This window comes from Lotus japonicus, chromosome 1 (assembly GCF_012489685.1).
Source record: "Lotus japonicus ecotype B-129 chromosome 1, LjGifu_v1.2".
NCBI lineage: Eukaryota > Viridiplantae > Streptophyta > Magnoliopsida > Fabales > Fabaceae > Lotus > Lotus japonicus.
In genome coordinates, this window is record NC_080041.1 from 100,384,117 (window position 1) to 100,398,240 (window position 14,124).

Consider the following 14,124-nt stretch of genomic DNA (forward strand, 5'->3'; position numbering starts at 1 on the left):
GATGACAAGAATGAGAGTAAATAAAGATTGTTATTTGTAGATACCTTGTATATAATTTTGGACAATGTTAATATATTACATAGTTCATAATTGATTATTAAATTTGTTTGATTTATATGATTCGATTGATTATATTGAATCTAAGGACCTAGCATTTTGTTTGCCATGTTTTTTGTTTGAGAATGTCTCTAAATACATGGGAGATCACTTTGTGATAGAGGGTGTTTGTCATCTAATCACCCTTGAACCGTAAACTCTTCTATTTTCATGAAAAACTTTCTCTCATGATTTTATCTATAATATTTCTCTTTTTGAAAAAAAAATTTCAATATTTTAGTCTATAATTTATTTTATGTTTAGCCACAGTGATATATACTGTTTGGATCCGCCCCTTCTAACCATTATGTTTTTAATTTTTACCATTTGAACTATCATTCGAGGACTATGATTACGATAGTAGTGGTATAGAAATAACTTAAACAGTAAAATTTGCCGGACACCCTTCTTTATGTTGAAGTCAAGACATGCCACTTACATTATTGTGTCATTACAATATTCCTTTTATTGTATTATTTATTGAACCACTACAGAACTTTTGTTTTAAAAACACGTACGAAGTTTAGTGTCAATAAAATGTGCTTACTGTTTTTGTTGTCCACTTAATCAAAGCAACACATACTTAATGTTAGACTGTACAGTAAAGGATAATATAATATTTTGTACGGAATATACTTAAAAGATTGTCTCCTCTCACTCTGTTTTCAATTTTCATCAACTGTTAGCTAAAAACCAATTAAAGAAGAATGTTGAAAAGTTTAAAAAAAAGAAAAAAAACAAAGACGAGGGAAAGGAGAAACAATCAATCATTGGCGAGTGTGAAGTGGCATGCACAAAACCCCCAAACAGTAGGAATTTCAATAATGCATCTTTATGATCATATCTAGTACATATTTGTATTTGGATATAAGAGCAACTCCAACGCTAGTTTCTTAACCCAGCTGGAGTTGCTAAGAAACCGTATCCTATTTTTTGCAGCATTGGAGCATGCCTAGTTGGCACTTCTGGTATCTTAGCAACAGTGCAGAGTTCCTTGTGCTTTTTGGTTTCTTAGCATTTAAAATTATTATTTTCTCTCACTTTCTTCAACCGAATGCTCCAGAATTCAGAGGGAAAAAAACAGATTGAAGGAACTTGGAAGAAGATGAACAACAGAACTCCAAAACAACAATTTGATTACAACAAAATTCAAACTTTAAAATAAAAATTATTACTTTACAATAAAAATTAAAACTTTACCCTCATGATCTGGGTTACATGAAAAAAAAAATAAGGAAGAGGGAGCAAAGTGAGCAGCAAAAATTAAAGCTTGGACCACCGATCAAGCACCTTGCATGTCTGATCCAGAAGCTTGAGGGGCGATCTGGGTCTTGATTGAAGCTTTGGTGGCGGCTGGGGTAGGTTTTAGCTGCGGTGGTGGGTGTTTGGTGGTGGTGAGGTGGGTTTCGATGGGTGTGAGGTGGGTTTTGGTGGCGGTGGATGCTGCATCGTGGTCGGTGGTGGGTGTTTGTTGGCGGTTGAGGTTGTTTGTTGGCGGTGGTGGGTGTTTGTTGCGGTGGTGGGTGAGAGGAAGGGGAAAAGGAGACGCTGCAGGTCGTGGAAGAGGAAGGGGGAAAGAGGAAGGGGAAAAGAAGAAGGTGAGTGGGAGCTTGAGGAAGGAGGTGAGTGAGAGAGGTTGAAGAAGCTGAGCGTGAGAGAAGAAAGGAAGAAGAGAGGAGCGGCTAGGGTTGAGGGTTGGGTCTGAGGGTGAGAGTGAGGAAAAATAGATTATATAGTGGGTGACCGGCTGAGCCGGTCATCCCACCGGCTGGAGCCGGTTTTCTGCCCGTTTGGGCTTTTTTTTTTTTGAATTTTTTTAAATTGACCGGTTTGACCGGTTTTCTGACCGTTTTTTCAATTCTCAGCTTCTTTATCGACCGTTTTTTCAATTCTCAGCTTCTTTACCTTATATATAGTGCAGTAGACCATTTGAAACACCAACATTTACTCCCACAATTTCTCTCTTATCCAAAAATTCTCAAATTTCTCAAAATGTCTAATCCTTATGAGCAATATTATCCACTGCTCGACAATGAAACACCTCCTACAAGTGAAGGTTTGCAACCTTCGCCTATGTTTCCGCCACAAAACCAACCTCCGCAGATGATTCACCCGCAAAGCCAACCTATGATAGTGTTCCAACAACAAAACCAACATTCGCAGGTGATTCGCCCGCAAAGCCAACCTATGCCGATGTTCCAACAACAAAACCCACATCCACAAATGTATCAACCACAAAGCCAACATCCGCAGATGTGTCACCCTCAAAACCAACCTCCTCACACCGGTGGTAATGTTCAAAATCCTTCGTATCAAATGTTTCCACAATCGTTCTACCATCAAAACCAACCTCAGGGTCAAATGGGACCATATCCACCACAAATGCCTTATCCAAACAATCCACAATATTGCATGTATCCACCACAATACCAAGCACCTCCTACTGGTAGCAGCAGTAGTTCAAAAGTCTCAAGTACACAATGAGGCTATGCCCGATGAGCCTGAATTTTCTACTCAACGGGGTCTAGATGATATTGATCTTGAAGAATCCGAAAAGAAACGCACCAAATGGAGTGGTAAAGATAATATACTTCTTCTTCAATCATGGCTCAACGTTTCTACCGATCGGGTCGTGGGAAATGAGCAAAAGTCAGATTTGTTTTGGAATAAGATTCGAGCCCAATATGAGGAGTACCGCGACGATGCCTCTCCTTCGAGGACATGGTTATCCCTGAAATCTCATTTTAATAAATTGAATGCTGATCTTCAAAAATTTGTCGGTTGCCACACTAAAGCCGTCAATCATTGGAAAAGTGGACACTCAGATAAGGACATCATGGCTACGGCGCATCAATTATATCATGTAGATACGGGTAAAGATTTCAAACATGAGAATGAATGGCGGTTGGTGAAGGATGAACCAAAGTGGAAGGGAACATTTATGACAACCAGTTCAACGAGGCAGAAGAAGTCAGTAGATGGGGTGTATGCAACATCGTCTGATCGGAGTGCATCAATCGAGGGCGACGAATATGAGGCCACACAACCAGCAACCCGCCCGTTGGGAAAAAAGAACCAGAAAAGGAAGGCCAAAGTAGGAGACACAGCTTCAAGTGATCTCGATTATGTTCCTAACTCCGAGATGATAGCCATCGGGAAAGCTAAACTGGGATTCCTTTCGAGTTTTGAGAAGCTCAAGACTGAAGAACTGGAGGTGAGAAAGAAAAAAAACAAACTTCAAAAGGCGCGGTTATTGAAGGAATACAAAGATATCCTTATGGAGGACACATCTGAAATGAACGAGGTGCAGTTAGCAACGCATCAGAGCCTAGTTGAATTCGCCATGAAAGAACTAGGAATGTCTTAATTCTTATTGTTGTCTTTCTTAGCGTGTGCCAATGTTGTGATTTTAGCATTTCTACTTATTGATTCTGCATTAGTGTTGTAATTTTAGCATTTCTACTTATGTGTATTGCATCGGTGTTGTAATTTTAGCATTTCTACTTATGTAATCTGCATTAATGTTGTAATTTCAGTATTCGAATTTTTCTTAATGTGTACTGCGTTTCTACTTATGTGTTCTATATAGTCGTTGGGGAATATAGTCGTTCGAGAATATAGCCGTTGGGGAATATAGCCTTGGGGAATATAGCCGTTGGAGAATATAGCCGTTGGGGAATATAGCCGTTGGGGAATATAGCCGTTGGAGAATATAGCCGTTGGGGAATATAGCCGTTGTGGAATATAGCCGTTGGAGAATATAGCCGTTGTTGTTTCTCTTATTTATACATGTCATATTTCATTCATCTCAACATTCAAGAGTTGTTTTGTCCTCTCATATCGTCTTCCTCCTATCCAATTACACTGATAGTTTCTCATTGTGTCATAGAATGGATCCAAACAATATGGCCGACTTGGACATTTACAACGTTGTCATTGACGAACTTATCAATGACACGACTATAAAAGATATGATGCAGGAGGAGATGGAGTTTTATCAACGACGTGCCAACACCGTTAGGCCCAAGCGAACAAGAAAGGTGATAGAGAGAGATCGTGAAGCTGGGAACGAGCGGTTGTGGAATGACTACTTCTCCGAAAATCCTGTGTACACGGAAGAGCTTTTCCGACGAAGGTTTCGAATGCGAAAGCATGTGTTCCTCAGAATTGTAGGGGCCCTTGGGTCTCATGACCCGTACTTTTTAATGTCTGTCGATGCAGTTGGAAGACAAGGCCTGTCACCATTACAAAAGTGCACCGCCGCTATTCGTATGTTGGCGTACGGATCACCTGCTGACAGTGTTGACGAGTACGTTCGAATTGGTGAAAGTACTGCAATTGAGTGCTTAAAGAATTTTGTGGAAGGTGTGTGTGCAGTATTTGGTGAAACATACTTGAGGCGCCCGAACCAGGAAGACATTACCCGCTTACTTCAATGGGGCGAGTCTCGTGGATTTCCAGGTATGTTGGGTTCTATTGATTGTATGCATTGGGAATGGAAGAATTGTCCAGTTGCGTGGAAAGGTCAATTCACCCGAGGTGATCATGGAAAGCCCACAATCATGCTTGAAGCAGTGGCATCACAAGACTTGTGGATTTGACATGCATTTTTTTGGCATTGCAGGTTCTAACAATGACATTAATGTGCTAAATCAATCTCCGGTTTTCAATGAAGTTTTGAGTGGAAATGCTCCCATGGTGAACTTTAGCGTGAATGGAACAATGTATAACATGGGATACTATCTAGCAGACGGTATCTATCCCCCGTGGGCTACATTTGTGAAGACCATCCCAATGCCGCAAGGAGAAAAAAGGCAAAAATTTGCGAAAAGACAAGAAGGAGCAAGAAAGGACGTTGAACGTGCATTCGGCGTTCTCCAATCTCGGTTTGCAATAGTTCGTGGTCCATCACGCTTTTGGCATCCGAATGAGATGAAGTCAATAATGTATGCTTGCATCATATTGCACAACATGATTGTTGAAGATGAGCGCAACACGTACCGAGGTAATTTTGTTTATGATCAGGTCAATAATGACATATTGGATGCTGAAGTAGTAAGTGGTCCTATTCCCGCTTTTAGAAATATCTTGGAAAGAAGAGCACATCAAATTGATAGGTCAATTCATCACCAGCTTCAAGCAGACTTGGTGGAGCATATTTGGCAGCTTCCCGAAAACGAGAATAATGAAAATTAACCTTCAAGTGTTATTATGTATTTCATTTCAAATGTATTGTTGCTTATTTTTCATTGTCATGTATTTTCTTTCGTCTTTATTTCTATCATTCAATAAAATTGTTTTTGCTAGAAATAACACAAAAACATGCCGATATTTAAATTTAATTGTTTTAAATATTAAGTAAAATTAAATTTAAATTAAATTCGTATTAATTTTAATTAAATTATTTTTAAGTTGAAGTATTGATTTAGTATTAAATTTTAAATCTAAATTGAGTGAAAATAAATATTATTAATTTATGTTGTATGGTGGGACACGAGTGAGACCCTTCAAATAGTAATTTAAGAAACCATGGGTTGGAGCAAAATCTGCTTCAGTTTCTTAGGAGTTTCTTAAGTCTGATGTGGCAGACAGGGCCCACAGAAATAGTGCTGAATAGTGTTGAATAGTGTGTTAAGAAACCAAATAAGAATTTTGGGGTTGGAGTTGCTCTAAGGTGAAAAGTTATACTCAAACTAAAGTTATGAGAAATAAAATCAAAACTTAAAAAGAAGTTATTTTTATCTATTTTATTTTTTATCGTATATCCAAACATGCACTAAATTTATCAAGATTAATTTGAAAAGTATATGTTTTGATATACAATGATCACATGAGAGAAAAAACTTATCTTAAGTGTCTATTTGTTTCCACGTTGGATGCATTGAGGATGTGCTTATCCGCACAATCTAGCTACAATGTATATTAATACAAAATCATTATGAGAGAAAAAACTTATCTTAAGTGCCTATTTGTTTCCACGTTGGACGCATGGAGAATGCGCTTATCCACACAATCTACAATGTGGAGCGTTGACAAAAACGTGTCTATGACCAGATTCAAACCCCCAATGCTTACACAACTAGACGCTTAGTTTCGAAGTTATCGACTATGATTCTAACTTCACCGTTATTTTCTACCATGTCCGCATTTAATCTTCTCAAAATTAACTTTAATTGTTAAAACTAATTGTCAAAAAAATTCAAACTATACACTAAATAACCAAACATAAGCAAGAGGAGAATATTAGCTGGAAGCAACACTCTTCCTAAATTCACTCTTTCCTATTTCACAACATCATAAATTCAACCTTTTCAGAAAAACAAAGCAGCACACTACAAAACAAACATTGAGACACAAACTCTCCCTGTTCTTCTGCTTCCTCAGTCCCTCTCTCTGTGACAGAATCCCCCACTAAAATCTCCTCCCATTACTGCATCTCAAACTCAGCCTCATTCCAATTTCACACCAGAAAAATGCTAACCCTCTTGTTCTCCTTGTTCTGTTTCCTCTTCTCCTCCAAAACTTTTGTACCATCCACCACCATAACCACCGCCACCACCACCAAAATCACCACCAGAAGAATCCTCCATGAACCCTTTATGCCATTGAACACCCAACCTCCATCTGAACCACCAAAACCACCACCACATCACCCTAACTCCCCTTCAACCCAAATCCCCAAACACCCATTTTCCACCACCACCCCAGCCTCCACCACCACCCCAACCACAACAAATGACAACCAAGACCAGTCCCCATTTTTCCCAAATTACCCTTCTACCCCTACCCCTCCCCCTCCTTCTCCCATCACCTTTGCTTCCTTCCCAGCCAACATCTCCTCTCTTGTCATCCCTCACTCTTCCCAACCCACCACCTCTTCCAACAAACACCTCCCCGTCGCCCTCTCCGTCACCGCCTGCGCCGCCGTCGCTGTCGCCGTCGTCGCCTTCATCTACTACCGCCGGCGCGTCCGAAACCGCCGCGACGCCGCCGACAGCAAGGCCTTCAGCTCCGACAGCAGCTTCGGACTGTTCCCGCACAATGCCGACATTGGAGCCCGCAGCTCCGAGTTCCTCTACCTCGGCACCGTCGTGAACTCGCGTGGAATCGACGACGCTCCACGTGGCGGCGGCATGGCTGAGACCCGGAGAATGGAGTCGCCGGAGCTCCGGCCTCTTCCGCCGCTTGCACGTCTCCCTGCGCCTCCGTTGCCTGCCCATAGTGACGCGGGTTCGGAGGAGGAAGACGAAGAGTTTTACTCGCCAAGAGGGTCATCCTTGGGTGGCCGTGAGAGCTCCATCGGAACAGAATCAGGTTCCCGGCGAGTGTTCTCCGCCGTTTCCGGCGAGAATTTCGCCGGCAGAACCTCCAGCTCGCGCTCCTCTTCCTCCTCTGTTTCTCCAGAACAGTCTCATTCCATCACCCTCTCGCCGCCGGCGAGTTTTAGTCCCCGGAGAAGACAATCAAAGTCACCGGAAACCACCCCACCCCACAATGCAGAACTAGTCTCATCATCAACTCACAACCAGAACGTTCAATCCTCTTCATGTTCTTGCTCTTCTTCGTTTTCTTCATCACACTCAACGCCAGAGAGAGATTCTGTAGAAGAAGATACTCACTCTCCTTCAATCTCTCAACATTCCTCATCACCTAACAAAATTCTGGAGAAAAATCCAAATGGGTCATCAGAAGAGAAGATTCTGGAGAGTAATGAAGATCCATCACTATCACTGAAGTTTCATTCAGAACAAGAACTACTAAGGCTATCTAATGCTTCTAGTGAAAGTGGAAACTCTGTGTCTTCATCTTCAGCTTTTTCTCTACCTTCTTCGCCGGAGAAGATGGTGCACCATCACAGTTTTGATCAGTCTCCGAGAATATCAAGTGTCTCTGACAGGTTAAAGCTACCGGGGTTGTCATCACTGCCTCTGTCACCCACCCTGCTTTCATCACCGGAAACTGAAAGAGGTTTCATTGGATTTTTCAATGCTGTGCCTCAGAGGAAACAATGGGAAATTCCTGTGTTGTCAACTGCATCTGTTGACAATGTTGTGGATCAAACTGCAGGGTTTCCGGTTCCTCCACAGAGGAAACAATGGGAGGTTCCAATTCTTTCAACCCGGGTTGCTCCATTACATCCACTGCCGCCACCACCGCCTCCTCCTCCGCTGCAGCAGCAGCGGAGACAGTGGGAAACCCCACCTCCCTTGAAGGCTGTTGGGGAACCCATTTGGGGACCGCCGGAGTTAATGCCTCCTTCCAGGCCTTTTGTGTTGAAAAAACCAGCAACCAATGTTTCTCCTGTTGAGTTGCCATTGCCACAGAGTTTGAGAGAAGCTGAAGAGCCCTTGAAACCCAGGTTGAAGGCCCTGCATTGGGACAAAGTGAGAACAAGCTCTAGTCGCGAAATGGCGTGGGATCAGCTGAAGTCGAGCTCGTTTAGGTAAGATTTCTTAGTTATCATCATGATGGTCTTCAATGTTTATTAGTTATTTAGTTTGTGTTCAAATTATATGTTCTGGTAGCTTTTTGAGCTAGCTCAATTGATACAAGACTCATGTGCCCATGGTACTTAGCCCTCAGTTCTTAAATTATTCGGTCGAAGGGACAAGGAAATGCTCTACGTGTACCTTTGCGGGGCAAACCTGTCCCGAGGTATCCAGTTAAAGCACACAGTTAAAGCACACATCTTGGGGGTTACATTCCTCCGAACAAAATGCTACTAAATTTTAAAACAAAAAGACCCTTAGCCTTTTAGTTATCTCTTAGTCATTTCAGTATTCCATTGAGATTGGATTTAAACAAATCATTAAGGTGTTTTTGTTCAAATTTTGATATAAATCTTGAATTGAGTTTAGCCATTATGTTTTTGTTCAAACATAATTCCATTGTTTTTGTTCAAATTTATCTTGAATTCTTCACCACAATTTTAGAGGGAGACTATGGTTATAACTTAGAAGTTATGAATTGTGAGTTGCACCTAGTAGTTGACATTTGACAATTCTTGTGTATGTGTTGCAATTAGTGTTCTTAAACTAAGCACAGTGAATTGGGTTGGCTGCAGATTGAATGAGGAAATGATTGAAACATTGTTTGTCAACACAACAAACCAGAAACCCAAGGCTGCTACTCCACGCTCTGTTCTTCCCCCACAAAATCAAGAGGACAGAGTACTTGATCCTAAAAAGTCTCAAAATATTGCGATCATGCTCAAAGCTCTTAATGTCTCTACAGAAGAAGTGTGTGAAGCACTTTTAGAAGGTATTTTCTCATTCCGACCTGAGGTTATGACTTTATTTTGTCCGGTTTGTGGTTGATCGGTAGTTATTGGTTGGACCTGTAATTGAACTACATCTCGTACACACTGGGGAAATAATCAAGGAGGAAGAGGACAAATATGCAGTATAGTAAATCCAGTCCATTATTATGTATTTTTTACAGCCTCTTCTGTTACAGTGGCATGAACTTGTGTATACTACAATGTTAAAATATATTGATGAGATTTGTAATAATAAAGATAAATGTCACGAAGATCATATTTAAGTGATGTTACAGTCTTTGTGCACAGGAGTTTGCTGATTGTCTGTAATTCTAACCCCTGCCTGCTACTTTATTTAATACCGATGATGCGACTGAAATGATTTACCTTTGTACAGGTAAAACTGATACACTCGGAGCAGAACTACTTGAAAGCTTGTTAAAAATGGCACCAAGCAAGGAAGAAGAGCGTAAACTGAAGGAACATAAAGACGACTCATCAATCAAACTTGGTCTGGCTGAGAAATTTTTGAAGGCTGTTCTTGAAGTACCTTTCGCATTTAAAAGAGTTGCAGCAATGCTTTACATGGTCAATTTTGAGTCTGAAGTGGAGTATCTTAGGAAATCATTTCGAACTCTAGAGGTAACCAGTCACACTTTCGATGGCTTACTCATTTCTTGAGGATTATTCTTACTGATTTGAAGGTGAAATTTTGATGTTCGGAGAGATTCTATTTTTTATGCAAGATTTGTTGAAAGTTTTATAAACATGAGAAGTTTTTATTACTTGACTTGAAGTTATTTCTTTCAGTTATGATAGTCTTGCCTTATGCATAATTTTTTTTTTTTATCAAAAAGGTGGGCGTGTATGCTATCTTAGTTTTGGTTATTTTTTAACAATTTATCCCATTTAAGTGTCAATACCAGCATAAAGTTACAATTTGCTCATGTTTCCAACCCCAAGGGGTTGGTCGGGTGGAGCATGAGAGGGCCCCGTATTTGACAGGTTGCAGGTTGGAGCCCCAATTCATCCCCATTGGGGTGAGGTAAATGTCTACTGCAAGTGCTCTTTGAGCCTGACAGCTTTCCCTGCCTTAGATTGGGGCGCCATCCCCTCTCCTCAAATTTTGTTATCCAAAAATATTTGCTCCTGTCTCTTGTGTGTATTTCTTAGGATGCTTCTCTTGTATGCCATGAGTTCTAGTTTTGATCCATCTTATGGTTGGTGCTTTTGCAGGCTGCGTGTGAAGAGTTGCGAAATTGTAGAATGTTCTTGAAGCTTCTACAGGCTGTACTTAAAACTGGGAACCGCATGAATGTGGGGACAAACCGCGGCGATGCAAAGGCCTTCAAACTTGATACACTTCTCAAGCTGGCTGATGTCAAAGGGGCAGATGGGAAAACCACTCTACTGCATTTTGTTGTGCAGGAAATTATTCGAACTGAAGGTGCTCGTAGTCTCTCTGGTACTAATCAAACTCCAAGCTCTACTTTGAGTGAAGACAAAGACGCAAGGTGCAGGAAGCTTGGCCTACAAGTTGTATCTAGTCTGAGCACAGATCTATCAAATGTGAAGAAGGCTGCTACAATGGATTCTGAAGTTCTCAGCAGCGATGTCCTTAAACTTTCCAAAGGAATTGCGAACACTGCAGAGGTTGTTCAGTTAAACCAAACTGTGGCGGGATCAGATGAAAGGACTCAGAAATTTGCTGCATTCTTGAACAATTTTATTAGAATGGCTAAGGAGGAAACTCTGAAGATTCAAGCCCAAGAAAATGTTGCTTTGTCCCTTGTGAAGGAGATTACTGAGTATTTTCATGGGGACTTGGCAAAGGAAGAAGCTCATCCATTCAGAATCTTCATGGTTGTAAGAGACTTTTTAGCGGTTCTTGACCGGGTCTGCAAAGAAGTTGGGATCATAAATGAGAGAACCATGGTTAGTTCAGCTCATACATTTCCTGTTCCAGTTAATCAAATGCTTCCAGAACCCCTTCCTGGATTGCATAAAAGGCAAGAGTGTAATAACTAATAACTCTTCAGATGATGAATGTTCATCACCCTAGCCATATAAGTGAATTCTTGACTGCATCTTCTCCTAAGAACAACCTGGGATCAGGTGATTTTGAGACTGGTAGGAACCTACATGGTCTGGCAAAAAATCTTTGTAAAAGGTTTCAGGCTTTCAGCTTATGTAGATTATTATTATATAGATAAAAAGATACAAGATTTTTTTCGGAAGAAAATAGTATATGTAAGATAAGGTTTTTATAGTAGCATGTAAATAGCTTTTTTAATTAGAGAGAAGTTTTTCTAGCAATTGGAATTATCCTACAGTCAAACTTCAATCGGAATATTTTTATCTGTATTAAAAGGGTTTTCGGAGAGAATATTTTTATCTTTATTAAAAGGGTTTTACCAAAGAGTGTCTAAGAACTAAAAAGTATTATTTAAGAATTAGAAAATGAGAAAATATTGAAAACCATATTATTTAATACATTAATAACTTTCTTTTTTGATCAGCTAATACATTAATAACTTAAAAATCTAAAATTCTCAATGGTGTTATTAAGGTTTTTATTAGCGACGTGCCACAATCACGGTGAGATTAACAAGTTCTTGGATCCGCATCTCCTTGATGCTGGCAGCGACAACTTGAGTTGTAGGTGAGGCATCCACCTAAGGACCACACTAAGTTGAATGTCGATGGGAGCCATCACGATGATGGTGTGTCCTGCACGGGTTTGGTTGTGTGATGAGAGATGTTGGTTTGGTTGGGCATGAGATAAAGGAGATACATTTTTGGTTGAGGCGCTGGCTCTGTTCCATGTTCTCTCCCAAGCGTAGACCTATGTCTTCAAGCATGTGGTGTATGAGTCGGATTGCAAAGGCTTGGTAGATGTTGTGGAGGAGGAAAATTCTGAGAGTTTCGTTACCATTGTGAGGGACATCAAGCTTCTACTTAGGCGTGATTGATCGGTCACTATCCAGTGAATTCTGAGAGAGTGTAACTGAGTTGCTGACTGGTTAGTGTAGTAGATGTTCATGATTTTGAGCTGAAAACTCTCTTGTTGAGAGATTTCTTCGTGTTCACTCTGTATTTGCAATGAATAAACAAAGGTTTTTGTTAGCATTTATAAATGTTTAAAATTTAATTAGGAAATGTCATATTATTTTTACCTTAATTTTAAGGATGATATACGAAATTTAAAACAACATTTTACTGAGGACAACCAGGACCTCCTAGCTCCGCTACTGTGAGCTCCACTCCAGAGCCATCTCCCCTTGGCCTTTCTTTAGTGCACATAACCATAAATTTGAAGTTGGTGTTAGCCAAGTTGTAGGTTTTTAAATGCTTTGTTGCTGAGCTCTCCTTCTATACGCGTTCATCGCCGCACTCTTCCGTATGTGCTTGCCACCACCACACTCTACTTCCGTTTGCGCTTGCCATCGTCGCCCTCTCCATCAGCGTCGCTGCTGTGCTTTTATGTTGCAAAAGGTCACATTTCCCTTCGACCTGTAATAGCAAAGTTGAAATAAATAGTCCAAAGTTGGATCAATTTTAAAGTGGTGCACATTAAATGGGCCCTATTTCTTAGACCTAGACATGAGAAACCTAGCCAAAGCACAACTATTTGAATAGTTAACACATTTGCAGGTTCGAATTAAATGTTTTTTTGCCCTAAAATATAGAATATATTTGGCTTTGATCACTGTATTTCTTTTATGGGAGAAACTTAGATCAAGTTCCTTAAATCCATTTCATCAAGTTTACCAATCATGTGATGCCACATGTGCAACTATTTATAAATATAAATGTCATTTATTAAGAATTTATTGTCAAAATTTGAAAAATTACAGATACACTTGATAGAATGGAGGTAAAGAACTTGATCTAAGTTTTATCCTTCTATTATTTGGTGTATCCCTAATTTTTAAAAATGACCATGATTTCGTCATTTTGCTCTTTGTGGTAAGAAATCAAAACAAGAACAAATAGGAACCAACTTATGGCAATTTGTAGAAAAAATAGGGACTAAATTATGATAATTTCTAAAACTAAGGACTCAAACAAAAAATATTTCTATATTATAGAAGTAAAAAAGATTCTTAAGCTTTTTTTTTTCCAAAATATTCGAGCTTGTTGTGAGTTAAGTTGTTTTGTTACCTTAGGCATTGGAATTGGAATTACAATTCTTAAGGCCATGGACAAGCCCTAATCTTGGACAACTATAAATTTCTAACTATATTTTGGAAATAAGGACCCCAATCATCTTTTTTAGTTAAAAGTATAGAATCATAATCTTTTAAGAGAATAATTTCTATGTACTAACGGTGTAGATGATTTTTTTTTACACAATCTGTCAATCAGATTTCAAGGATTTGAGAAAATATGTTTTTTTATTGAATTTAATTAGTTGACGTGACATATCCTTAAAATCTGATTGGTTAACTGTATAAAAATCTTTACACTGTCAGCGTATCATCTTTTTTTTTTTCATCTTTTAAAATATAGAAACTTAACTAAAAACAGAAATAATACAAAGATTTGTAGGCTAATTAAACCTTTTTTTTGAAAGTAGGCTAATTAAACCTTAATTAAAAATAACGTGTAAATTAAATTAAACAAGAGCTGATATATGTAATAAACTGCTTAAAATTCATCATAAACATGTGGATTTTTTTTTCAATACCCAAAATCCAAGAGCGACATAAGAGATATGATAGAGAAAATAAGTGAAAATGAGATGCAAGAAAAAGTAGATGTGAATG

The 14,124-nt window shown here is 39.5% G+C and overlaps 2 protein-coding genes across 2 annotated transcripts; both read left to right on the forward strand.

The window, feature by feature from the left end:
- Nucleotides 1-3,936: 3,936 nt before the first annotated feature.
- Nucleotides 3,937-5,406, forward strand: LOC130732326 (uncharacterized). Its single transcript, XM_057584396.1, has 2 exons — nt 3,937-4,557; nt 4,721-5,406. Exons 1-2 carry the CDS (start codon nt 3,987-3,989, stop codon nt 5,290-5,292), a joined length of 1,143 nt encoding a protein of 380 aa, XP_057440379.1. The 5' UTR covers nt 3,937-3,986; the 3' UTR covers nt 5,293-5,406.
- Nucleotides 5,407-6,380: 974 nt separating this feature from the next.
- On the forward strand, nt 6,381-11,671 carry LOC130728402 (formin-like protein 1). Its single transcript, XM_057579867.1, has 4 exons — nt 6,381-8,539; nt 9,161-9,357; nt 9,753-9,997; nt 10,592-11,671. The coding sequence occupies exons 1-4, from the start codon at nt 6,570-6,572 to the stop codon at nt 11,381-11,383; spliced, it is 3,204 nt and encodes a 1,067-aa protein (XP_057435850.1). The 5' UTR covers nt 6,381-6,569; the 3' UTR covers nt 11,384-11,671.
- The last annotated feature ends 2,453 nt before the right edge of the window (nt 11,672-14,124 follow it).

What these genes read in the sequence shown, in the direction of transcription:
- LOC130732326 (XM_057584396.1), top strand. Translation starts at nt 3,987, where the DNA reads ATGGATCCAAACAATATGGCCGACTTGGACATTTACAACGTTGTCATT. An exon ending in CGAGTCTCGTGGATTTCCAG is followed by an intron (nt 4,558 to 4,720) that starts GTATGTTGGGTT and finishes TTGGCATTGCAG; the next exon opens with GTTCTAACAATGACATTAAT.
- LOC130728402 (XM_057579867.1), top strand. Translation starts at nt 6,570, where the DNA reads ATGCTAACCCTCTTGTTCTCCTTGTTCTGTTTCCTCTTCTCCTCCAAA. An exon ending in CTGAAGTCGAGCTCGTTTAG is followed by an intron (nt 8,540 to 9,160) that starts GTAAGATTTCTT and finishes GGTTGGCTGCAG; the next exon opens with ATTGAATGAGGAAATGATTG. An exon ending in GTGTGAAGCACTTTTAGAAG is followed by an intron (nt 9,358 to 9,752) that starts GTATTTTCTCAT and finishes ACCTTTGTACAG; the next exon opens with GTAAAACTGATACACTCGGA.